The following is a 24727-nucleotide window of genomic DNA, read 5'->3' on the forward strand; positions in this document are numbered from 1 at the left end:
GTACTGGGAATAATATTTTTCAACTAAACATTAAACCTAAATCACTTTACATACAGCACGCAGTGCAAATGACACTAATATGGCGGTGGGGAAATGCATAAAGCGTAGCATAATTTGAAATCACGAGTTTATATTTCAAAGCAGGGGTCACCAAACTCTGTCCTGGAGGGCCGATGTCTTGCAGAGTTTAGTTTCAACTTGCCTCAACACACCTGCCTGGAAGTGTCAGGTATACCTAGTGAGACCTTGGTTAGCTGGTTCAGATGTGTTTGATTGGGGTTTGAGTTAAACTCTGCAGGACACCGTGCCCTCCAGGACTGAGTTTAGTGACGCCTGGTTTAAAGCATTCAATTCACACGGACTGAGAACATGTGATCATGCTGGATACACATAAACATTTCACAATCTCATAGCTGGATTCGATTAAGTTTGCAAGGTTTGTGAAATTAATCATTCAAAGATTTGTTTCAATTATATAAATGCGTATTTGCTTGATGCTGACGGCAATATATATCATGTATCGGCCAACCACTAATCATGATTAAAATGCAGTGGTTGAATCTAATGTCTATTTAGTTTTATTTACATTATATTTAAATTAAATTTACCCGATGCTTTTATCCAAAGCGACTTACAATTGAGGACAATAGAAGGAATCAAAACCTATATGCAAGTGCTATATTATAATAGTGTTGAATCTGTTTGAGTTGATCTGCAGGTTTAAATTAGGGGATCCTGTTTACTTTGTCAGCGCACATTACTAGTCTTGTGGTGAACAATTAATCTTCCAAAGTTCATCAAAATGAATAGTTTTGTCTTAGTCTCCTGTAAAAATAATCTTAACATTTGGAATCGCATTATAATCGCAATAATCGATACCATGCAATACTGACTTTAACTTGCAATCGTGTTATCTCGAAATTCTGACTTTATTTCTCCAAATTGAGTATTTTTCTCGCAAGTCTGACTTTATAACTCGCAATTACTGATGATGCTTTGTTCTTGGTCTCTGTTGCTTGCAGATGACAGTCTTGATGCCGAGGGCCCAGATACACGCACACACTTCTCGCAGTTCTCCTATTCAGCCAGTGTGCGGGAGTGACCCCCCCCCCTCCCTCCCACTCTCTCACCCTTACCAGCAAACCGGACGCCCCTCACATACACCAACACAAACTCATACAAAGACATGTGCACCAGCAACCCAAGCCTACTGAGGAGTGGGTTCTAGGCAGGAGTACGGCATCTGTGAACGATCCTGAACAGGTGGGACCCTCTGGTCAGTCCTGGTTTCTGATTGGCCTTTCATCCAGCCAATCGTAGCCTGACACTACACACTGCAACACAATCCATCAATCACTGAATAAATCTCAACCAATAAGGTACCATCGAGAACACCGCTCAGGACCAGCAGGTTTCAAGGCACGCACTCACACTCAAAACACTGGACTACGGGACTAAAGCCTCTTGTAAACACAAATATCGAACATGCTCTAAATCATCTTGTGGGGACAAGAGAAATCAAACTATTTGGACTTATTTCCCACTGATTGTTACAGTTTTAAAGCCATATTTCTGCAATTGTACAAGTGCTCTTTCTGGAACTAGCTGTTACCAATAGTGTTTTTACAGCGGGAGGAATGATGATGGGGTCACACAGAAAGGAATAGTGCTGTTTCTCTGCCTGGGTAGCATACCGAATGCTGTGCATGTGTGTGTGCATTGACGGATGTGTGTTCTCAGTCTACATCTTCAACTGTGTGTCTTTTTGTGTTTCAATTTTGTACATGGGCATAAAGGAGCAGAACGGGGTGGGATTGCTAGGGGGTTGGAGACACACACTATAGATGTTTGTGCTTTAAAGGGAAGAGAGAGAGAGGAAGACAGCTCTAGCGTGTTGTTCAATGGTTTCCTCCACAAACAGGAACCTTGAAACTGGCTTCATGTAGAAGCCTTTTTCCAGTTTTCATGTGAAGCCCCAGAGGCTTGTTGTTCCAAGATTACTGTATCATAGAAACTGTCCATCATGTTGTTTTCATTCACTCGAAAGTTTTGCAGGCAACAACTGTTTAAAAAAAAAAAAAGAACAAAAAAAAAAAAAGGATTTGAATGTCCTGTTATTTCATCAGCATGACCGACTGGTAAAAGTAGCAAGCAGTGGAAACACGTACCTGCGTGCTAAGCCATTGTTGTCGCAGCCTTGACACTTCTCTTCATTTCTCTCTTTTTTATTTTTTTATTAGTGTAGTCAGAACAAAAATGGTTAGGATGTTTGATAGAAAAAATGTTCAACTTCATCTCCAGATGTGTAACGTAGGTGTGCTTCTCCAGACAGAAGCTGTCAGATACACCGCTTAGATGTGTGAGGTGTTTTTTTCCTTTGCCTTTTTAAAGATGCTTCATGTGTAAGGAACATCAAACTATTTAGTTTTTTGTTTTATTCCTTATTTTATTTGGATCATTTTTTTCTTCATTTGCCCACTCCCTGAAATTAAATTGTCTTGATAAAATATATATATAAAAATATATATTACAATAGTAGAGTTTTTTTGTTTCTTTCTTTTGTCCATTTTTCCATTTGTGTGAATGTGTAGTTGATTTGTGCATGTGTGGGTGTGTAGTCACAGTATACACTCACCTAAAGGATTATTAGGAACACCTGTTCAGTTTCTCATTAATGCAATTATCTAATCAACCAATCACATGGCAGTTGCTTCAATGCATTTAGGGGTTTGGTCCTGGTCAAGACAATCTCCTGAACTCCAAACTGAATGTCAGAATGGGAAAGAAAGGTGATTTAAGCAATTTTGAGTGTGGCATGGTTGTTGGTGCCAGACGGGCCGGTCTGAGTATTTCACAATCTGCTCAGTTACTGGGATTTTCACACAGAACCATTTCTAGGGTTTACAAAGAATGGTGTGAAAAGGGAAAAACATCCAGTATGCGGCAGTCCTGTGGGCCAAAATGCCTTGTTGATGCTAGAGGTCAGAGGAGAATGGGCCGACTGATTCAAGCTGATAGAAGAGCAACTTTGACTGAAATAACCACTCGTTACAACCGAGGTATGCAGCAAAGCATTTGTGAAGCCACAACACGCACAACCTTGAGGCGGATGGGCTACAACAGCAGAAGACCCCACCGGGTACCACTCATCTACACTACAAAAAGGAAAAAGAGGCTACAATTTGCACGAGCTCACCAAAATTGGACAGTTGAAGACTGGAAAAATGTTGCCTGGTCTGATGAGTTTCGATTTCTGTTGAGACATTCAGATGGTAGAGTCAGAATTTGGCGTAAACAGAATGACATGGATCCATCATGCCTTGTTACCACTGTGCAGGCTGGTGGTGGTGGTGTAATGGTGTGGAGGATGTTTTCTTGGCACACTTTAGGCCCCTATAGTGCCAATTGGGCATCGTTTAAATGCCACGACCAACCTGAGCATTGTTTCTGACCATGCCATCCCTTTATGACCACCATGTACCCATCCTCTGATGGCTACTTCCAGCAGGATAATGCACAATGTCACAAAGCTCGAATCATTTCAGACTGGTTTCTTGAACATGACAATGAGTTCACTGTACTAAAATGGCCCCCACAGTCACCAGATCTCAACCCAGTAGAGCATCTTTGGGATGTGGTGGAATGGGAGCTTCGTGGCCTGGATGTGCATCCCACAAATCTGTATCAACTGCAAGATGCTATCCTTTCAATATGGGCCAACATTTCTAAAGAATGCTTTCAGCACCTTGTTGAATCAATGCCACATAGAATTAAGGCAGTTCTGAAGGCGAAAGGGGGTCAAGCACAGTATTAGTATGGTGTTCCTAATAATCCTTTAGGTGAGTGTATAATTTATTAGTCTTTTGTGTTTAAACATGATTTACATTACCACCCCTCCTCCATAAACCAACAGCTGGGCCGAACTGCAGTGCTTCTACGGCTCTTAAACACATCAAGCTGTTGTTTATTTTAGGCATCTGACTAGGTTTTGAAACAGCCCTTATTGTCTTGACTGAGAGAGACCGCTAGATGGTGCCATTTGCCTGTGTCATTAAATGATACATTGCTCCGGACATAACTAACATATGCACACTAGTTCACAACATTAATGATGCTCAAATACAGTTTTGAAAATAAACTTTTGGGTGGAGTCATGAGAGGCAAAGATTTAAAATGGTCTGCTGTAGTGCTTTCACCCATTTTTGTTATGTGTATATCTAAATGTAGGACAAATCCGCTTTGATTATTTTGCAACCTTAACCATCGACTGTTCTGTTCTGAATGTGATGAACAATCACGAATGTCATCATTGATGCTCAGTTTGCTCTGTTTTTAATTTCTTTTAGGGCAGGGGATGCAAACTTGGGGGAATCCTGAAATTTTTCTTCAAACTGAATTGTTTTTTTTGTTTTTTTTTTTGGCTACTGAGTGTAGTGGGATATGCTTTGCTATTAGGACATTCATGCAAGTAAATTCTTTTGTTAAAAACTATGTCTGCCTCCTTTACTAACTGAACAGCATGTCCAATTAACCAAGTGGATAGAAGATTTTGAAAACACTTTGTTCTTCGGCCATGGCTCAAGAGCTCAAACATTTCACAATTTTAGTTTTATTGAAGATGTTTACACTTTACACATTTAATTGTTCAAACATTTGAAATGTCTGTATATTTTGCCCTAACAATATCTAGAAAATGATTTTAAGAGACGTTGACTACTGATGTCTATGACTACTCCCACAGCAGTGAGACACTTACTGTGATAATTGAGTCTGTTTCAGAAGTGGTCTGGATAATAATCTACAGCTAAATAATGCCACTGGAAAAAAAAAAAAAAAAAAAAAAACTTTCATGGCCAGTCATTTGAAAAAATACAGGGACACTGTTTTTACTGTTGTCTAACAGTCAGAACTATTAATTTAAAAACTAGTAATAATTTGGTTTCTGAAGAGCAGTAGATCCTAACCAGTGGGCAGTGGCTCACCTTTTTTTTTTTTTTTTTTTAAGTTCATGTCACTATACAAAACTACTATGGAAGCCCGTTTCCGCCATAGTTGAAAAAAAATGTGATTCTGTAAGTCATAATGATGAGAAACTTTCTCATCATTATGACTTAGTTTCTCAATATAACGAGATATTTTCTTGTAATAATGACTTAGTTTCTCATAATAATGAGAAGATTTCTCGAAATAATGACTTAAAGGGGTCATATGATGCTTTTTTAAAGATCATTATTTTGTGTTTTTGGTGTAACAGAATATGTTGACATGCTTTAATGTTCAAAAAACATTTTTCAAATACTGTACATTATTGTAGGTCCTCTAAGATCGCCTCTCTCAAACGCGTCATTTTCTACAAATTCCTTTTTTCCGACAAGTGCAGTCTGCTCTGATTGGCCGACTGACAGAGTGCATTGTGATTTGGCTGATCACCGCAAGCACTCGTGACGCCCCTTTCCATATTCGCGAGCTTCATCTTTAAAAATAAATGTAAAGACAGTTAATAGTGTCCTTAGTTTTACCATCAGTTCAAGCCCGAAAGGGGAACAGATTCGAGTGACAGACAAAGTGATTAATCTTGTATGTGTTTGCATTACAGTCCCTTTCATGCATCACATGCATATACAATGTTCATACAGTAAGCCATCTCATTTCAAAAGCACAAAGCATTGTTGTTTATTACAATAGCAACCTCTTGGTCTTCAGCATTCCACTTCTTGCAGGAAAAACTCTTAACGTGAAAAAATGCTTAAACATATTGAACTAAACATGCACTAATAAACATGCATATTGTATATACAGGCATTCAGGTGGACCCAAAATATGAAATAAGCAACGCTAATGCATTTTCTATAACCGTTTTCTATAGGAAAACACTTAACGTGCAGCTTTGGGTGTTGTGTTCAAATTCTGGGATCTTATGCTTGCCTGGTTGCATGATCAATAATATTGTATCCTGAATTTGTCATTGTACTTTAAGCCACATTTAGCATTTTTTCACATCCACATGTCCTGCAGGAAGCGATGTACGTGGGACACTGAAGCATAGATAGGCATCTTCATAAAATGCGTGTAATTTTTGTTGTAATATATTCCTCTATATTTAAAGCCATGAACTCCTGCTGGCAGAGTAACTTGTTGGTATGTGCTACAAATGAAAAAAAGACTGCATGTAGATAATCTGAAATCTTTATTTAATGACAGATTATAGCATTATACATTTTAGATTCCAGAACAAGCTATGTTTGCGGTGCACGTGTCGCTAGCGTGCCGTCACTCTTACGTTACGCATGTCAAGTCTTTTTGTGTGTGTGTGTGTGTGTGGATTAAGTCATTATTATGAGAAACTAAATCACTACAATACATTTTCTCATTATTACGACAAAGTCTCTTAATATAACAAGATACTAAGTCATAATTATAAGAATGTTTATCATTATTATGACTTACAGAATGATATTTTTCTCAACTGTGGCGAAAACGGGCTTCCATAAAACTACTAAAGTGATAGTTCACCAAAAAGCCTGGTTATGCCATCTTAAGCCTGTGTGAATGACTAACTGACTTCAGTGTAACATAACAGAAGATATTCTGAGAAATGATTGCACTACAAACCAGTGTGTTCATAATTAAGATAATACATTAAGATAATATGATAAGACACACCAACTTTCAATATCAAGCAGCAAGATGAACTGTTTTGTTCAGCTAAATATAGATTAGTTATGTCCAGTTCACGAGACATTGTGTTCATTTGGGAATAAGACATACCCTTACCATATATTTGGGAAATTTCTGTCCAAGTCTGTTTAAAATAAGCTAAACAAGCAGAACTTCCAGTGACTTGCATTAAAAAAAGTAAGCTAGTGAGACAAGGCGGGGCTTAGTCACGGCTCAATTAGTAAGCTTTATTAGTGGCACTGGAGTTAATTAGATGATGGTGAGCTGCAGATTCAGTGTGTGCAGGTAGCTGCAGTGTCTTGGTGAATCATGGCTCGAACTGGGTTTTGTTATTCCAGGCAACTGTTGGACCGCCATATGGTGAAAATGCTTGTAAACTTACAACTTGAATTCCTAGACCTGCTGTCCAAACTGAAAAATGGCCAACATCTGACCAACAGGAGACTTTGTGTAAATTCACCAGTATCTGCTACATTATTTTTGATAACTGAACACGTACTCGAGTTAACTAAAATATTCAGATGCCGTGTGGCTTTAGTCATGAGATCCATTTGAAGGCTGTCCTGGAAGGCAAATTCCTGTGGTTTCCTTCCAGAACTTCAGTTAATTCTTAGAATGGCAGTTTTTATTTAGTGTAAAATGAGGTCTGTGGTTTACACAGTTGCGGTTTGCACAGTTGTACCTCAAATGTGAACTTTGAAACTGTTGTATATTTAAAAAAAAAATAAGAACACCGGTTGATTTCAACTGTTCACATTCACATTCCTTTATTGCAGAACAATACATGAAAGTCTGTGTGCAATGTTGCCCATAGACCTTATTTTACTTCTTTTAGGAATCCATGCTAATTTTTTTTCCAGGGTTTAGGATTAAAAACTGATTCTGTGTTCATGCAGGTTTTTTACGTGTATTGAAAGACTACTTGATGCTTTACAAACTTATTGTGAATAAATGAAACCATTATGTACTTCAAAAGACTGAGGACAGACAAGCGCCCCTGTGGACGTGGACAAACTCCTGTGTTCTGAGGGAGCGCAGGGTGTTTGCTGAAGGAGAAGATGTGGATCCAGGGCAGCACTATAATCCCACACAGGACAGGCAATGGGTAACTGCAGCTCTTATGTCTTTATGTGCCAAGGTGTTACTTTGCTACCATTTGAAACCTCCTCTGAGTGTAATGGATAAAAAAAATCACCAATTTAGACAGGTGGTTCTTCAAATGATGCATTATGATGTGGTATTTCTGTTTTTCCTTAAGATTCAAAGGCTTCCCATATCTGGAGAAGATGAGATCATAATGGATTACGCTCCACAGGATGAGTCCGTACTTTCAGGTAACCTGAGATGGCTTGGTTGACACTGCTTGAGTAATCATTTACAGTAATTTTTTCTTAGTTTTAGTTGAAATTTAACCCAAGTTACTGCTGTAGAATTCTAACCATACTACTACAATTTAATCCAACAACTACTTTGTAAATCTGGAAAATACCATAATATTAACTGCATTGTGCCCCCTCCCCCTTTTTAAACTAATCAATTTCAGACAAACTGACATTACTTTTCTGAAATCTAGAATATATTTTATAGTCTTTCAGTTGCACATTTATTCTTGTGCAACAATGCTAGATGTCTATGAAGAGGAGGCTTTGCTGAAGTATCTGAACAGGTTGCCAGGTCCACCTAGTCTGCGAGAACTAATGCCTGGACTTCTGCGCAGAGAGGTGGAGGTAGCCATCAGTAAGCTGGGGCTCCTCTATGATCAGACCTATGCATGGGACATCTTTTCAGACATGATGGTGAGCATGCCACGCAAGGTACTGCTGATCTTCCCATCACTGTGGTCATGTATTTGTTTCGTTTGCTTGCAGAGAAGTCAGCTACTATGCTCTCTCCCAAACGCTGACCTGCCCAAGCATTTCAGTGACTCATCGAGAGCTGTCTTGGTGGACTGGATAATTCAAGTCCATGTAAATGCAATATTTAGATTTGTAAGTGTGACCTGTTTGTTCCATTTCTGATTTCTGATCCGTATCCTTTACTCCAGTCTTTAGTGTCACTTAGTCATTCAGAAGTTATTCTAATGTGCTGATTTAATCTATTATCATTTATTGGTGCTTAATAATGGTTCTTGTGTAAAACCGCTCTTTGCAGAATGTTTTAGTATTCTTTGAATAGAGACAAAATAACTCTTATTTGAAATAAAAAATTTTTAACATTAAAACAAAAAGTGACCGTATGTTTGTAATTTGTAGTGTATATTATGCTAAAAATATAATTTGTTCGAATAAGGTGTTATCACCGTCTTTTAAAATCTGTGATTGATGCTTGTTTTCACCTCAGGAAGTGTTCCAGTTCTCGGAGGAAACGTTGTATCTGGCAGTACACCTGTTGAATCGAGCACTAAGGCTCATCAAAGTGTCCATCTCTGGCCTGCAGTTACTGGGTGTTGTTTGCCTTTTTCTGGCTGCTAAAAAAGAGGAATGTCTGTTACCAGAGGTACTTGAGTGTTAAGCAAAATGTTTAATGGAAACCTGAACTTGACACTAAGATGATGATGTTTGTCAGGTGTCGGAGCTCTGCTATCTGATGGAGAATGCCTACAGTAAGAAACAGCTGCTACGGATGGAGAGGAGGGTTTTAACTGGGCTCAAGTTTGATCTCTATCACTGTCCCCCTCTTCATTTTCTTCTCATCTGTGCTTCCATCGCACACTGCAGCAATAAGGTCCTATAATAAGAATTATATAATTTTTATTCTTTTTTAACTTAAAGCTGCAGTCGGTAACTTTTGACGCTCTAGCGGTTAATAAACAGAACTGCTTGCGTCTTGCGGAAGAACATTGTTGCCGGAGCTACTTCTCTCTGTTTATGTCTATGAAGAATCACAAAGGTACCGGGTTACTCCGCCGCGGTACCCCCGAAGCAATGTAAAATAGTCCGAATATAAACACTTATTATAGATGTACCCTAGTGATTCAGGACAGGCTAAAAACACGGTTTGGAAAATGGATTCATGGTGTACTCGCTTATTATATACATTTTGTAAATCTTGAACACAAAAAAAAGTTATGGACCCCGCAGCTCTGATTGGTTGTTTCTTACCGGGAGCGGTCGAATTTCTGCAAATGGCAATAGGACCACTGGGAGGAGCCAGAGGAGCTTGATTTTTTTTCACAGATTATCTGTCTCATATTCTACTGTCAGGACATAATGACAGGTTTCACAAATACATTTTTACAAAGTTACCTACTTCAGCTTTAAATGAAAATGTATTGAAGTGGGAAAAAAAGAAGCTAGATTATTAAATTTTTCTGACCCACTTAAGTGCATAGTTGTACAGTTGTTTTATAATTAGCCTTTAAAGTAGGGTTAAAGTTTATGGTCAAATGTAAGAAGTTAAATTTATGGTAAGATATACAGGTGCCGGTCATATGGTTAGAATATCATCAAAGTTTATTCATTTCATTGATTTCATTCAAGAAGTGAAACTTGTATATTATATTCATTACACACAGACTGATATATTTCAAATGTTTACTTCTTTTTATTTTGATGATTATAACTGACAACTAAGGAAAACCCAAATACAGTCTCTCAGAAAATTAGAATATTACTTAAGAACAATAAAAAGAAAGGATTTTTAGGAATATTGGCTAACTGAAAAGTATGAGCATGTACAACACTCAATACTTAGTTGGAGCTCCTTTTGCCTGAATTACTGCAGCAATGTGGAGTGACATGGAGTCGATCAGTTTGTGGCACTGCTCAGGTGTTATGGGAGCCCAGGTTGCTCTGATAGTGGCCTTCAGCTCTTCTGCATTGTTGGGTCTGGCATATCACATATTCCTCTTCACAATACCCCATTGATTTTCTATGGGGTTAAGATCAGGTGAGTTTGCTGGCTAATTAATGGTCCTTAAACCAGGTACTGGAAGCTTTGGCACTGTGTGCTGGGGCCAAATCCTGTTGGAAAATGAAATCTGCATCTCCATATATTGTTGATCAGCAGCAGGAAGCATGAAGTGCTCTAAAACTTCCTGGTATACGGCTGTGTTGACCTTTGACCTCAGAAAACACAGTGGACCTACACCAGCAGATGACATGGCACCCCGAACCATCAATGACTGTGGAAACTTTACACTGGACCTCAAGCAACGTGGATTGTGTGCATCTCCTCTCTTCCTCCAGACTCTGGGACCCTGATTTCCAAAGGAAATGCAAAATATACTTTCATCAGAGAACATAACTTTGGACCACTCAGCAGCAGTCCAGTCCTTTTTGATGCAAGACGCTTTTGATGCTGTCTGTTGTTCAAGAGTGGCTTGAATGCGAGCACAAGGAATGCGACAGCTGAAACCCATGTCTTGCATACGTCTGTGCATAGTGGTTCTTCAGCTGCAGTCCACTCTTTGTGGATTCCCCCCCCCCCCACATTTTGAATGGGTTTTGTTTCACAATCCTCTCCTGTGTGCGGTTATCCCTATTGCTTGTACACTTTGTTTTTGTTTTCTACCACATCTTTTCCTTCCCTTCACCTCACACAGAGCTCTGTGAACAGCCAGCCTCTTTTGCAATGACCTTTTGTGTCTTGCCCTCCTTGTACAAGGTGTCAATGGTCGTCTTTTGGACAACTGTCAAGTCAGCAGTCTTCCCCATGATTATGTAGCCTACAGAACTAGACTGATGCCACATTTACACATAGCCGGGTATTTAGAGAAACAAATATTTCCCCCCCCTCCGTTTTCAAAAATAACATCGTGCACACAACATCGTTTTCAAAAATGTTGTCGTTTACATCAACCCGCATAAATACGCCGTTGAGCGCCATCATAACTATGCCAAACCTATGGGCGGCAGTGTAGGGAGAAGGATAAAGCCATGCAAGCCAATCAGAATCCTCAAAATCGAGCAACTTCCTGTTCCTTTCAAAACAACACAGACATGGCGATATAATACAGCAGTTGTGTTTGCAAATGCAAACAGACCAAAAGAGTTTGCACAAACGTAAAAATGAGTACCACCTTAACAGCATCCATGATCAAACAGTAACGTTACCCAAACAAACTCTAAACATAGGGCGCTCATATGACGTTAAGCATTTTCTGGCGCATAATGTGACGTTTGAGAACCTAAAACCCCGTTTCTCCCAGTTGACACGGCAACACATAACCGGCGTTTTCAGAAATCTCCACTTTGGCCGGAGTTTTTAGAAATAATCGTTTTCAGGGATAAAAACGGCGTTTTCGTGTAAATGACAGGCCAAAACGCAGGGAAATATCTGCGTTTTCCCATCGTGTAAACTGGGCCTGAGAGACCATTTAAAGGCCTTTGCAGGTGTTTTGAGTTAATTAGCTGATTAGAGTGTGGCACCAGGTGTCTTCAATATTGAGACTTTCCTTAGTTGTCCGTTTTAATAATCAAAATTAAAAGAAATAAACATTTGAAATATCAGTCTGTGTGTAATGAATGAATATAATATACAAGTTTTACTTTTTCAATGGAATTAGTGAAATCAACTATTTGATGATATTCTAGTTATGACCAGCACCTGTACTGTCATTTCTGTTAAAAAGTGTGTATGATGTACATCTATATTTGTAACTTCACATTGGTAATGTTGAAATTTAGTACACTAAAATATTAAGGGTATAAAATATAGTAACATTAAATGTAATAACAAGCTAGTTATAATAAAGTACTTTACATGTAGAATGTTATCCAATATATCAAAGTGTGTACTTCAAAACCCAACAAACTGTTTTAAAGTTGTTTTAAAATGTAGTCATTTAATTTTAAGAAGTTCGTTACAAAAGTGCTTTTACAAAATACACTTAAAGGGATAGTTCACCTCAAAATGGAAACTCACACCCAAGTTGCTCCTCTGTCCAAGTTTCCTGTTGCGTGTGTTTTATATATAAAGAAAAAGTGAAAGGCCACTTAAAGGGATAGTTCAGGTTGAGTAAAGGATATCATTTCCCTATTTGGGTGAACTATCCCTTTAAGTGGCCTTTCACTTTTACATTATCTGGAAGTCTTTTAGGCAAAGAAAAGTGTCCTATGTTTATGCTGTCCATTTTATTTGTCTGTGTGGCCTTGAATTAAAAATTGGTCTTAAATCATTTCTGTTTAGGTGGTCTGGATGGCACGATACCTGTTGGAGCTCTCGCTCTTGGAGGGGCAATGTGTGGTGTATCTGCCTGCCCAGCTGGCAGGTGCTGCCCTCCGTCTGGCCCGCAGAATCCTGCAGGAAGCTCCTTCTGATGGAGAGATGGCCTGGTCCATTGCCTCTAGTATCCATATAGGAAAGTCAGGACAATTAGCTCTTTAGTTCTGTTTTCAAGACCTGCTACAGACTGATGACTTTAGAATTCTCAGTGTTTGAGCTTTAACTTGCATACTGTTGAAAAGGACTTTCTCAGTGACCCTCAATGATCATTATCAATCAGTTTAAAGGTTTTTTTTTTTTTTAAAGACATGACCAGTGTTGGGGAAAGTTACTTTTAAAAGTAATGCATTTACAATATTGCGTTACTTCCAAAAAAGAACTAATTACGTTACTTATATACATTTTATAGTAATAATGCGTTACTTTCTTGTTACTCTTTAAATATGAGCAGTGCAAACAAAAGCCCTTTCACAACAAAGTGTAATGAATAAACCTCAGGCTGAAGGAAAAGTAAATTCACGTCTGTACAGTAGAACACAGGAGACGGTTAAAAAAAATAAAAATAAAACTGAACAATTATTAGTTTATCTAAAGTCATTTTTGCTTATTCATATGGTTGAACTGGATCATCAAAGGTCAGCAACAAAGACATTTAATTAATAAAATGGGATTAGATACATTTGTGTTTAACACATTTAAATATTGCAGGTTTGTATCATAATCGGAGTTTGCATTTTATTTAAATCATTTTGATAGAATACTAGTGTGTTTTTTTTTTTTTTTTTTTTTTGGCCAATGAATTAATGCCACTCACATTTAGTCTAGAACTACGGTAATGCACACACAATACCTCTGTACTTCTGATGTCTCCCAATATGGGGACAGGAGACTTGTCAGTCGATAAATGGAAAAACAAAGTAACTGGCGTTACTTTTTAGAAAAAGTAACACTATTTTCTTGTAAATTAAAAAGTAATCTGATTATGTAACTCGAGTTACTTGTAATGCGTTACCCCCAACACTTGAAAAGACTGCACTTATTTGATCAAAACCAGTAAAGGCCGTTTACAATAAGCTCCAAAGTTATCTCATTATTTTAAGCTTCTTAAATCCACAATTTAAAAAGCAGTAATGTTGAAATTGAATTGAAATCTAGCTCAATCTTATTATTGTTGTTGCCAACCCACCCCACTATATCTCATGCAGTGAAGCAGCTCTCCTCAGTATAATGCAGATCATGGCCATGGCAGCAGCAAGAGCACATTCTCGTGAGACCCGTGCCACTTACATCAAGTTCTCCACTATACAAACCCTCCATGTCAGCATGCACCCTGCCCTGAAAGCTGCCACTGGCCTACTGGGCCTGTCGTGCTCTCAGACGTGATACACTAACACCAGTGAGGAGGACAAGTGGGGCCGGAAATGTTCTGGAATGCTGTATAGCGCTGCTACTCTTAAGGAGGGAAAGAAATCCCAACTATGGCCAGTCAGGAGGTTTGTGTTGCACTGGTTGCTTTATATGGACTGAGTTGTTTTCTGTAACTTTTTATAGTAATCTTATGTCACTTGATGTAAAAGGATAAAGAAAAAAGTGTGTATTTGTCTTTTTGTAGCTTTTAAGTGTTTATCAATGCTATGGTGAAAAATATATATACTGGAATATGGTGTCTTATGGAATTGAAGCATTTTGAAACCTTTACTGTTTTTGTGTTTTTGCAAATTTGTGATTTTTAAGATTGTGAAAAATAAAACTGATCTGACTGCTTTGGAAAACCGCATCGGAAATTCTATTCCTTTCCACACAGAGTATTAAATTAACTATTTTCTTTCATATACGCATTCTTTCAGTGCATTCCAATTATCACATGATGCTCTCAACAAGGGGCGGCTGCCAGATCTGAATGCTAATGTCCGATCAAACTTTCCCTGATAAAACACATTTTACATTGCATTTTTTTTCGGTTTAAAGTCTATTGCATAAGGTGTATATAACATTTAGTTTTCAAAATTTGAAAAAAAATATATATATTACCAGGTAAAGCTGAGATAGCTGGGTTTTAAAGGGATTAAAGGTAAATTAATAGACGGTCGGTTTGCTTTGGAAAACTGCAATGGAAATTATATTCCTTTCCACACGTCAATGTATTAAATTAAACTTTTTTTTTTTTCTTTCATCCACGTTTCAGTGCACTCAAATTATCACATGACGCTCTCAGCAGGGGCATAGTGTGCAGGGTTGCCAGATCTGCATATCTGGTCCAACATACAATTATTTGATGCATTTAATAAATCCTAAATGTTTAAAAAAATAAACATTGTCTTCATGCGGAATAAGTTAAACCATCAAATCACGAAAATTGTTTAAAAGTGCCTTAATTACACTGGAAAATATGGACTTGGCAACTCTATGTGACGTTACATGAAAAGTGAGCGGGCGTCTGTGCACAGTACCGAACATGTGCGCGCAGCTCTTCTACTCTCGTCCTCACATGTTCGCACACACCGGCGCTGCTGATTGGTTGACAGAAGCGCGCTGCGTCATTCCGCCCTGCGAGAACCACGTGGCGCTGTCGTAGAACAGCTGAGCGCTCGGGCTCTGGCACATTTTAGAGGCGCGTGTGAAGAACAAGAAGAGTTTTGCTCCATAGTTCAGTCTGACGCGCATATTTCCTTATCATTTTCATTCATCAGTTCCATGCCCCACTTCGCCAAATTTTTTGGCCAGAATGTTAATTTGTTATCTTAATTCACTCATTAAATGACAGTGAATAGTAATAAATAAATACTTAACCGTTATGATTTTGTCGGTGGAGTTTTCAGTCGGTTCTAATCAGCAACAACCAGATATAACTATATCGCCTGTTTAAATGGATTTTTACCTCTACATTGAGTTGATGCAAGATCATTGTATAATTACTGAACATTTTAACTATTGATCGAATCAGATAAAGCTGGAATATTATTACTGTAAACACGTGCAATAAAATTAATTAAACACTTAATTGCGAAACAACAACAACACAAAAACAATATAACATAATACATTATTACTATGCATTATTAGTATGATTTATTTGGCTCAAAGCAGCACTTAAATCATCAATTCTGTCCCTTGTTGAGGGTACGTGTAGGTGTCCACTAACAGATCACGCCTATTTTGACAATTGTTTTTTTTTTTTGGTCATATGGCCTTGAATTAGCAGCATCCAATCTGATGATCCTTTGTGATTTGACTGACACCAACTTACATAAAACATAAAAGCTGCAATATTCACACTGGCCTGTTAACTGGTCATACTTCCTGTATTTGGCTCAACTGATAGTCAGCGGTCAGGATTACAAAATAGCCAACACATGGACAGCCAAATGTAGTTACACTAATTCGTGTTACTTCGCCCCTCCTCTTGTTATGTTTCGTGTCCGGCCTGTCATACCGTCTCGTTCCTCCTCTCCACGTGCCTGGTCCCAGCATTGGCCATGCCACTCATTCCCCTGCGTCACTCGTGTTTGGGGCGGGATTAGGCGGAATCTCTTAACCGCTATTGGTCCGGAGCCGTGCCTACCACACAAATGGGCGGGCTCTAATAATGTGGGGCGGGCCTTACTGCAGGTGGAGTTGTCAGTCTGCAATTTTGAAGTAGGGGCTGGAGACGACCAGAAAAATTGCAGGCGAAATAAATGTGGCTCGGTCACGCTGGGTGGTCATCATCGTTGTTAGCGAGATGACGGGAGGTACAGATTGCCCCTGGACAGGTAGTTAGGAGTGTGTCCTACCCTGGACGAAGAAGAGCCGAATACTCGGGACCAGGATCAGTGTTGTACACTACTAAGGTAGGCAATGCTGATGTTATATTCATACTCATATCTTACTTATTATGCTAAATGCTTTCTTTTGCCCTGTAGGTTCTTACTTAAGCCCATTTGCACTGATACTTTATCTGTCTGACAGGTTATCGTAACTTCCATCTTTATTTGCACGTAAAGGTTGTCTATGCAGGTGGTAAAAGCAAGTTATTTTTACGGTGTCTGTGGTGTTAACATGAGGAAGTAGAGACCGAGCTCGGTTGTTGTTGTAGTATTACATAACAGTAAGGGAAGGGAGGGCTCAGAGCTCCGGGTGTGTGTGTGTGTGTGTGTGTGTGTGTAAAAAATAACCTTCCTCCTGCCAGGATAAATAATGTCACAGACCTACAAAGAACTGTGAAATATTTGATCATTTTTTTGTGCTCATAATACTGTATTTTATATTTATGTTTTTACATATATTTAAAGGTGCCGAGATCCCCTGACGGTGTATTATTTTCGGAGACACATGAAATACGGTAATAAAGTAATTAAAGCTTCTTTGCGACTTAAAAAATAAAATAAAATAAATAAATTATATATATATATATATATATATATATATATATATATATATATATATATATATATATATATATATATATATATATATACACACACACACACATATATATATATATATATATATATATATATATATACATATATATATATACATATACATTAGGGAGAGTGGCAGGGAGAATAAATCCAATCAGAATTTAGAGTCGATTGTATCCGATCTGTAGTTAAAGTGTTTTTGACCTTTTATAAAATGCCTTTTATGTGCACTAACATGTTGGTAAAAAAACATTTAAATATAATCAACTCAAAAAAAAAAAAAGGCAATCAGGTTTCTGTATATTCTCATTTACCAACATTTTAAAGTTGAAAACATGGTTCATACAGTACGTGTAACGCATGGCACAGACTGGAGATCGCAATAAACAACTGCATATTAGCAGAAAGTGTACATATATACATAATGTATGTGTGTGTAGTCACTTTAATGTTAACTTAAAGGGGTCATATGATGCGATTTAAATTTTTCTTTTCTCTTTGGAGTTCTACAAGCTATTGGTGCATAAAGAAGATCTGTAAAGTTGCAAAGACTATAGTCTCAAATCAAAAGAGATATTCTTTATCAAAGTCAAGAGTCAACTATGCCTACTTAAAACAGCTCGTTCTAACACGCCCCCATGTCTACCTCACGATGTGTGAAGATTTGCATAATTCTGCCCAAATGTTCACGCAAAGAATGAAAGTGTAACTTTTATTCTCACTGTTGCTGCTGGCGCCATATTGTGGAGATGCTTTTTGTTTTATTGTGAAAGCGAAACTTTGTTTGGCTTACAAAAAAAAAAACACAATTTGAAAACAGTGGATAAATTGTATTTACAACACTGTTGCAGAACAGTTCGAACCAAATATTTAGATGTGTGCTGCGCATTTGAGCTTTGTAAAAATCAACATGTTTCAGAAATGCAGGGCATAGAGAGGAGCAACAGTAATGCATATTCTGTGGAATATTATGTGTTTTTTGAACCTTAAGCACATTGCATTACACCAAATATACAAAATAATGTTATTTTTAGCTACGTTTTGTGTTCTTTGTGGTAGAAAGTAATTTAGAGAAAGGCTACATTTTGTCCAGTAGCTCTGAATACAGTGTTCCTGTAGCTCAAGTGGTAGAGCATTGCGGATCAAGCAAGAAAGGTTGGGGGTTCGACTCCCCAGGAACACATGATAGGTAAAAATTGATAGCCTGAATTGACTAAGTCGCTTTGGATAAAAGCATCTGCTAAATGCATACATTTTTAAATTATTGTAATTGTCATAACAGAAAAAGCTTGACTCGTTCCGAAAAACGAACTAGTGATACAATGTGTATCATGTGTTTTGAATTTACATTTCCTGTAGATTAAGTGTTCATATACTCTTTAAGCATCTCACAGAACACAATTTACTTTTTTTTTCTGATTTGTAAATAATACTAAATTAAAAAAATGCTCCCCTGGACAAACGTTGATGCCTTTGTTGGCATAAATGTGGAATTTTGGAATTAAATCTTCAGTTTATCAGTGCTACTGATCAAACATTTTTATGTAAGGACCTTGAGAACAAACTCCATGCCCCTTGTTAGAAATGGGTAAATATATTCTGCATGAGCCTACTGTCTGCCCAGCTGTGTCTCTCTGCTTTCAGGGCTCGGGATGCCCAAGGAACCGAGAGGAGAGGCCCAAGGGTGTGTAGGAGAGAGGGAACGCACCTCCCGTCCAGCCAGTAAAAATGCTAAAGACAAAAGCAACAGCGCCGCCCTTTTGGCCTCTAGAGCCAGAGCACACACCGAACAGAAAGCAAACGGACGTGATTCGCGCTGCTCTGAGAAAGACTCTGGTTACTCGGGTGAGTATTGACTGACAGTCCTACTGTTATATTCGCCAACTAAGAGACTCAGTTCACACTACTTTTACAATTATGACAAAGTGCATTAAGAAACAATAATTGTCCCAACTTACAATATATACAAAACCACAAAGCAATCCCTGCACAGCTTTCTGTGAATGCCTGAATTTCTGATTTTCAGTCCCATTCATTTAAGTATATACTATGTACAGTTTATATATCTTCAATAATCATTGAATCAATCTCACCTGGTAGTCGAATGGAGAGCAAAAGTTCTGGCAATTGTAAAAACTGCTGTAGTGTATTACATAATAATTATATAAAGCAACTTGGACCATGCATTTTTCTGGCAGCTTCGTTATTCCTTTGTTATTTTTCAGATGCGTTTGCAACATCTAAATATACTGATAAAAACATTACTGTCCCATCGTAGGGGGGAATGTGTACCATTACACCACTAACATACACACTGCAAGTTTTGTGGTCGTTTAAACACTCTCATATTGTTCCTTTATAACTCACTTTCTTCTGTAGAAAATAAAAGTATATTTTTCATGCTCTCTTTTTATACAAAGAAAGTCATATTAAGTGTTTGTAATATTTGCTCCTAATATAGCTTTGCACCCAGTCAGAAACATAAGTCATCGTTCCAGTTTATCTCTGAGGTGTTTATTAGGTCACAACATATTCAGAATTTTTTTTTCCTGATTACGTTTCATGACCGTGCCAGCTTGAAATGAGTCTTTTGATATGCCTTATTTAACTGTTTGTATAGGGATATTTATTGGCATTATGCTTGATTTTATGCACATGCAGCTGAAAGAGTCTAAATGTCTTCATTAGAAGTGTACTTCTTTGAAATGTCATTACTGAGACTGCCATCCCTCTCGGTTTTGTATTTCTCTTTCTATGTTTCCCATCCTTCCTCTTGATTTTTCTGTTCTATCCAATGCCCTTTCTACTCCTAACTACCTATGGTTTCTTTCCCAGACACTGGATCAGACTCCTTACAGACTTATGCAGATGACCAGCAGAGCAGTGTGAATGTGCCTCATGTCCGCAAGGGTTTCGGTGGGGCAGATAAAGGCCCCCCACAGGGAAGACACATGGTGTCCGAGACGCCGGAACTAACCCCGATATTCATCATTAAGAATGTGGTGTTGAAGCAGGTGAGGCAATCGAGGTGGAAAGAGTAAGAGGATCTGCTCCAAAACACTTACAAGGTTCCTTTTTTTATTGTATGAAGAAAGTAGACAAGGCAGCTTATTATATTTTAAACCAAAGCCAAAGATAAGGTTAGTTAGGCAGATGGCAGGGAAAATATGAGGGAAGAGGTAAAAAGAAAACAGAGTGATGTGTGGCATTGGTGTGAATGATGTTTGGTTAGAGGTGTCCGAAGGTCCTGAGTGCTTGTGATGAAAAAAAGAGTGGAAGCAAGTCACATAGACAACAACACATCCCATAAAATAAGATATTACTGTAAAATATGCTAAAAAAAAAGGAACATGATATTCATGTTTTCGTAATGTAAAACTGCCCTATACAAGGAGGAATTGTGTCTCTTCCCCTCTTTTTCTTTCTCCCAAGCCTGGGCAGTCTGGTCAGGACCACATCTTTCCTTCAGCTCTGTCATGGGATGGAGGTACTACAAGCAGTCAGGCTCCCACCCACGTTCTCTTGCTACAACAGCCTGGCGTCAATCAAAGTGCCCCACTGCACATCCTCAAACCCCAGCCACAGAGATCCGAAAGCAAGGGTGTAAAGAAGAGCAAAAACACTTACCTCCCCATCCTAAACTCCTACCCTCGAATTGCACCTCACCCAAGTAAGAAAACCCCAGAGAAACCAACGGCTAGTAGAGGAAGTAACACAGAGGAGCACAGTTTGAGTAAGAGAGTATGCACAGAGGAGAAGAGAGATGAGGTGTCAACAACAACGCAAGCAGCCAATCAGCATCTGCACAAACAGCCAGAGAACAACTTGCTGTTACACTCTCAATCCCTCTCACGGTTGCTGTCTGCTGGCCAAGAGACACTTTCTGGCTCTCATCAGCACCAGAGCCCTTGCCGCCCATCTAGTCCCTCTGCCTCCCTCAACGTGAGCTCTCCGTCAATCTCAAGCACTCAGACTCTTTCCCCACCCTCTTCCAATGACCTCAGAAAAGGGCCCCATAAGGATTGCCCAGAATCGAATAGTGACTCTGGCAAAGAGTCGAACAACCTCAAAGGGACAGCACGGCACCGTCGCTTCCTCAACACAGTGGAGATTCTGAGCCAGTTGGGACTACTGGACATCACCTTAAGGACACAGGATCTGCTGCGGCAAAATGCCGCAACGGAACGAGACATAGCCCAGCTCCGTCAACATGCCCATCTGCTTTTCCAGACCGCCCAAGCAGGTGCTGATGCTCCAGCTGCCTTGGAGAAGCTCCAACAGGTCATGGCTGAGTCTGGGCACTATCCCAGCCTCAAGTACCTACCCATAGACAGCAGCAATGGAGGGTCTCAATCAAAGGTGGAAGTTGAGGCAGCCACCAGCACCAAACCTGATACTCCTGTGGTATATGGATATAGACTTAATGGGACTGAAGAGGTGGCACCCCCATCTCCTCTTCTAGCTCCAATGCCAGATGCAGAATGGCAGTCAACAGGTCAACATGATTGTATCAGTGATAGCACCACCACTTCTGAGCAAATCAGAGCCCATAGAGGAACCATGAGTCCACCAGATGATCCCATAATGCCTCCAGACAGCTCTACACATGGAAACCTGCTTTAGACTGCACCCTGAAACCTGCTGAGCACTGGGAGTTTACAGCAGAGACACAGCAAGGGAGACTTCAAGATGCTTTCCCGAACATCTCAAACATGATTTCAGAGATGTTATCATTGCCCCAGGATTCAGTCGTCTCCATGGGAACTCAGGGCTATGATCAAGGACAGCGTCTTGACTGCGCTGCATGCCATCTTCCTGTCTGTCACATTTCTACTCCTCTACATCAGAAATCACCTAAAGTGTCTGATGAGAGCTACAAAGAAATTGAATGCATGTGCTACAGACTGCCACTCATTAGTTTTGTCATTGATAAATGTTATCTGCAACAGGTATCCTGCCCTATGATTAAATCAAGGTTTTCAATGGCTGTTTGCAAATGTTTTTGATACCAACACTTCATGAATAGTCAAATACAGAGTAAACAAAAAGGACAGCTTATTTCCTACTTTATGACTAGTTGAATAATTTCCAATTGCTGACACAGTTTGTAGCATGTAGCGTTTCTGAAGAACATGACTGGGAATGTTATTCTGCAACAATGTGGTAATAATTAGTGATGAGATCCCCTCTGTGAGGCCTTGTCACTTAAACAAAATAAAGATGGTGCATGAAGGTCCTGAAAAGTCCACACATGCAAAGACACTAAGAAATGTGTGAGAGTTATTCTCACAGTGATCTTGGTAAAGTCCACGGAGCTTTAGTTCTTCTATGCAGTTCTGCGCACTTCATTAATCTCATTGCATTGATCTGCTTGCTATACTGTACGTCTTCATCTTTGACGGTGGACCAAGACACCCAGTACTCAAGCATTTTGAATTGGGTTCGCTCTGATATGAAAGGTCAAATCTGAGTGTTGTCTATGTATTTGTGATTTTGTTTTGTGTTAATAGTGTTTTGTGCCAGCCTTAATGTATTCTTTAACATCTTTACTCTTCTTTCCCAATTCTGTACTACTGCACCAAGCTTTTTGGCACATATTTGACACTACTCTTGACATGGCACTAATGTATTATTTGTTGTTTCTTTGATATATTTTCTTTTTTTAAACTTACTATTTCTGTGGAACAGAAGTTGTGTGTGAACGCAGTCACTAATTTGCGTCTAAAAAAGCCGTCAGGCCCATGTAGAGATTTTGCAGAATTCACAAAATTGTGGGTGTCATCACTGCTGCATATTCGTTTATAAAATATTTCGGCTAATTTGATTAGGTTTTCAGAGTTTAGTACTTTATTCTTTAGTACAGCAGATTTTCAGATATTTTTCCCTAAATACAGAAAATGAGGAAAGGTCTGCAGATTCCACTTGGGCCAGATTGTTTTATAAACTTAAGAGTTCTTCTTTGTGACTGATTCTGTCCCCCTTCTTCATTAACACTTTATTTTCTTGTTATAGATATTAATGGTGTGTTTGTACACAACAATGATCTTAAGTCCAAATAAATAGCAGTACAGCAGGGATGGTCTGAGACATGTGTGTTTGATGGCCAGGCGAAACAGATCATAAGTTTGTGTTTGAAATGGCATGATATGACATGATCGATATTTATGCTTCCCATGTAGCAGCACAAGGAGTACAGTTTGTGATGCAATTCTAATGCATTTTAAGAATATACGATTCTTTCAGTGTTTCCATGCAGTATGTTTGCTGTCAGAATCACCGCAACAGATACACGATTACACTACGTGCAGATGCAAATAAAAAGCTTAATTAAATCGCCTTTGGTTTGTTTGAACATACATTTAACACTTTAATACTTTGCATGCAACCTATTTTGTTCATCTAAAACCCTGCATTAACCCTGTATTAACCTATATTACTGTAACCCTATATAGTTACTTCATGTGATAAATCTGTTGGAATCCTATGAACCTATTGATGATGAATCTATTGGAAAGAGAGTGGCAAAATATCTTTGGTCTTGAAAATGAAGAACAGCTTGTCTTGTAAAGCTTCTCAACTTCTCTTCACATCTCTTCTCTTCAAACACAGTTTGAAGTGTTCGGAACTGAAATCCTGTGAACTGTTTCCAAGGCAACCCTCAAGGTGTCACCATAGTACAGAATAAAACAACTGACTGATTTAGTTATAAAGATTTATTTTTCTTCATTTACTTCAACATGCACTTTCAGGTATTTTTGTGTACAGTGCATCAACCATACCCTGGTCTCCCCTATATTATGAATCTTACATCTTCCTCTTGATTTATTAGAAATGCGTTTTTGTTCATTCTCATCTGAACTTCTGTTCATTTTGATGTTATTCTTACCACTGACAACCTATGTTTTTTTTTTTTTTTTTTTAATGTACTGTACATTCTATTTCTGCTATTTTTGCTCTTCCATCTCCACACTGAGCTTTATGCACCTGGTGCTTGGCCCTATGTCGCTTGTAGCTATAATGTGAACTGAATTTACAATATAACCACAAACCCACATGCTATAGCTGTTTGTTTGGAAAAAAAAAGTTCAGGTAAGAGTCAAATATATAAAAAATAAAGTATTTAAATGCAGAGAGTCAGAATTTGAAGGCTTAAGTTAATTACTTTGTTTTAGAGATTATGGTGTAGTTGCACTACAATGTGATGACAACCTACATTTTAAATGTGGCTGAAGTGTCCAAATACTGTGAATTTAAGCTGTATACATTATATTTACATGTAGATCATCTGAATCAGTCTTTACTTCAATTGTAATTATTGAACACACAACACAAGCAGCATCATGTAAGGAAATGTAGCTGTGAAATACACCATCTACAGGCATATTACAGTAAAACAACCAAACTAACACTGAGAGCAGAATAAAACACAAATTCATCCTTTAAAGATAAATAAATAAATTCTAAAGCCTCACAGAAAAATC

General features: G+C 38.6%; 3 protein-coding genes across 4 annotated transcripts in view; all 3 read left to right on the plus strand.

Moving 5' to 3' along the window:
- LOC132155930 (RAC-beta serine/threonine-protein kinase) overlaps positions 1–2535 on the plus strand; it is a 28996-nt gene extending 26461 nt beyond the window's left edge. Inside the window, exon 14 of the mRNA XM_059564714.1 lies at positions 1023–2535. Coding sequence (XP_059420697.1) covers positions 1023–1102 — 80 coding nt within the window. The 3' untranslated portion in view covers positions 1103–2535. The remainder of the gene's footprint in view (positions 1–1022) is intronic.
- Positions 2536–6911: 4376 nt separating this feature from the next.
- On the plus strand, positions 6912–14539 carry LOC132155920 (cyclin-P-like). Its single transcript, XM_059564695.1, has 9 exons — positions 6912–7038; positions 7655–7783; positions 7937–8012; positions 8305–8474; positions 8547–8645; positions 9019–9174; positions 9244–9402; positions 12808–12983; positions 14049–14539. Exons 1-9 carry the CDS (start codon positions 6988–6990, stop codon positions 14224–14226), a joined length of 1194 nt encoding a protein of 397 aa, XP_059420678.1. The 5' UTR covers positions 6912–6987; the 3' UTR covers positions 14227–14539.
- A 1902-nt stretch (positions 14540–16441) lies between these two features.
- LOC132155921 (CLOCK-interacting pacemaker-like) lies at positions 16442–23097 on the plus strand. 2 transcript variants are annotated; one of them, XM_059564696.1, is made up of 5 exons: positions 16442–16673; positions 17115–17164; positions 18891–19091; positions 20082–20260; positions 20679–23097. In XM_059564696.1, exons 2-5 carry the CDS (start codon positions 17155–17157, stop codon positions 21867–21869), a joined length of 1581 nt encoding a protein of 526 aa, XP_059420679.1. In that variant the 5' UTR covers positions 16442–16673; positions 17115–17154; the 3' UTR covers positions 21870–23097. The 2 variants fall into 2 exon arrangements, with proteins under 2 accessions (XP_059420679.1, XP_059420680.1); XM_059564697.1 differs by lacking the exon at positions 17115–17164.
- Positions 23098–24727: the final 1630 nt, after the last annotated feature.

This window comes from Carassius carassius, chromosome 13 (assembly GCF_963082965.1).
Source record: "Carassius carassius chromosome 13, fCarCar2.1, whole genome shotgun sequence".
NCBI lineage: Eukaryota > Metazoa > Chordata > Actinopteri > Cypriniformes > Cyprinidae > Carassius > Carassius carassius.

What these genes read in the sequence shown, in the direction of transcription:
- LOC132155920 (XM_059564695.1), top strand. Translation starts at nt 6,988, where the DNA reads ATGGCTCGAACTGGGTTTTGTTATTCCAGGCAACTGTTGGACCGCCAT. An exon ending in ACATCTTTTCAGACATGATG is followed by an intron (nt 8,475 to 8,546) that starts GTGAGCATGCCA and finishes GTTTGCTTGCAG; the next exon opens with AGAAGTCAGCTACTATGCTC. An exon ending in ACTGGATAATTCAAGTCCAT is followed by an intron (nt 8,646 to 9,018) that starts GTAAATGCAATA and finishes TTTTCACCTCAG; the next exon opens with GAAGTGTTCCAGTTCTCGGA.
- LOC132155921 (XM_059564696.1), top strand. An exon ending in GAAAGACTCTGGTTACTCGG is followed by an intron (nt 19,092 to 20,081) that starts GTGAGTATTGAC and finishes TTTCTTTCCCAG; the next exon opens with ACACTGGATCAGACTCCTTA. An exon ending in AGAATGTGGTGTTGAAGCAG is followed by an intron (nt 20,261 to 20,678) that starts GTGAGGCAATCG and finishes CTTTCTCCCAAG; the next exon opens with CCTGGGCAGTCTGGTCAGGA.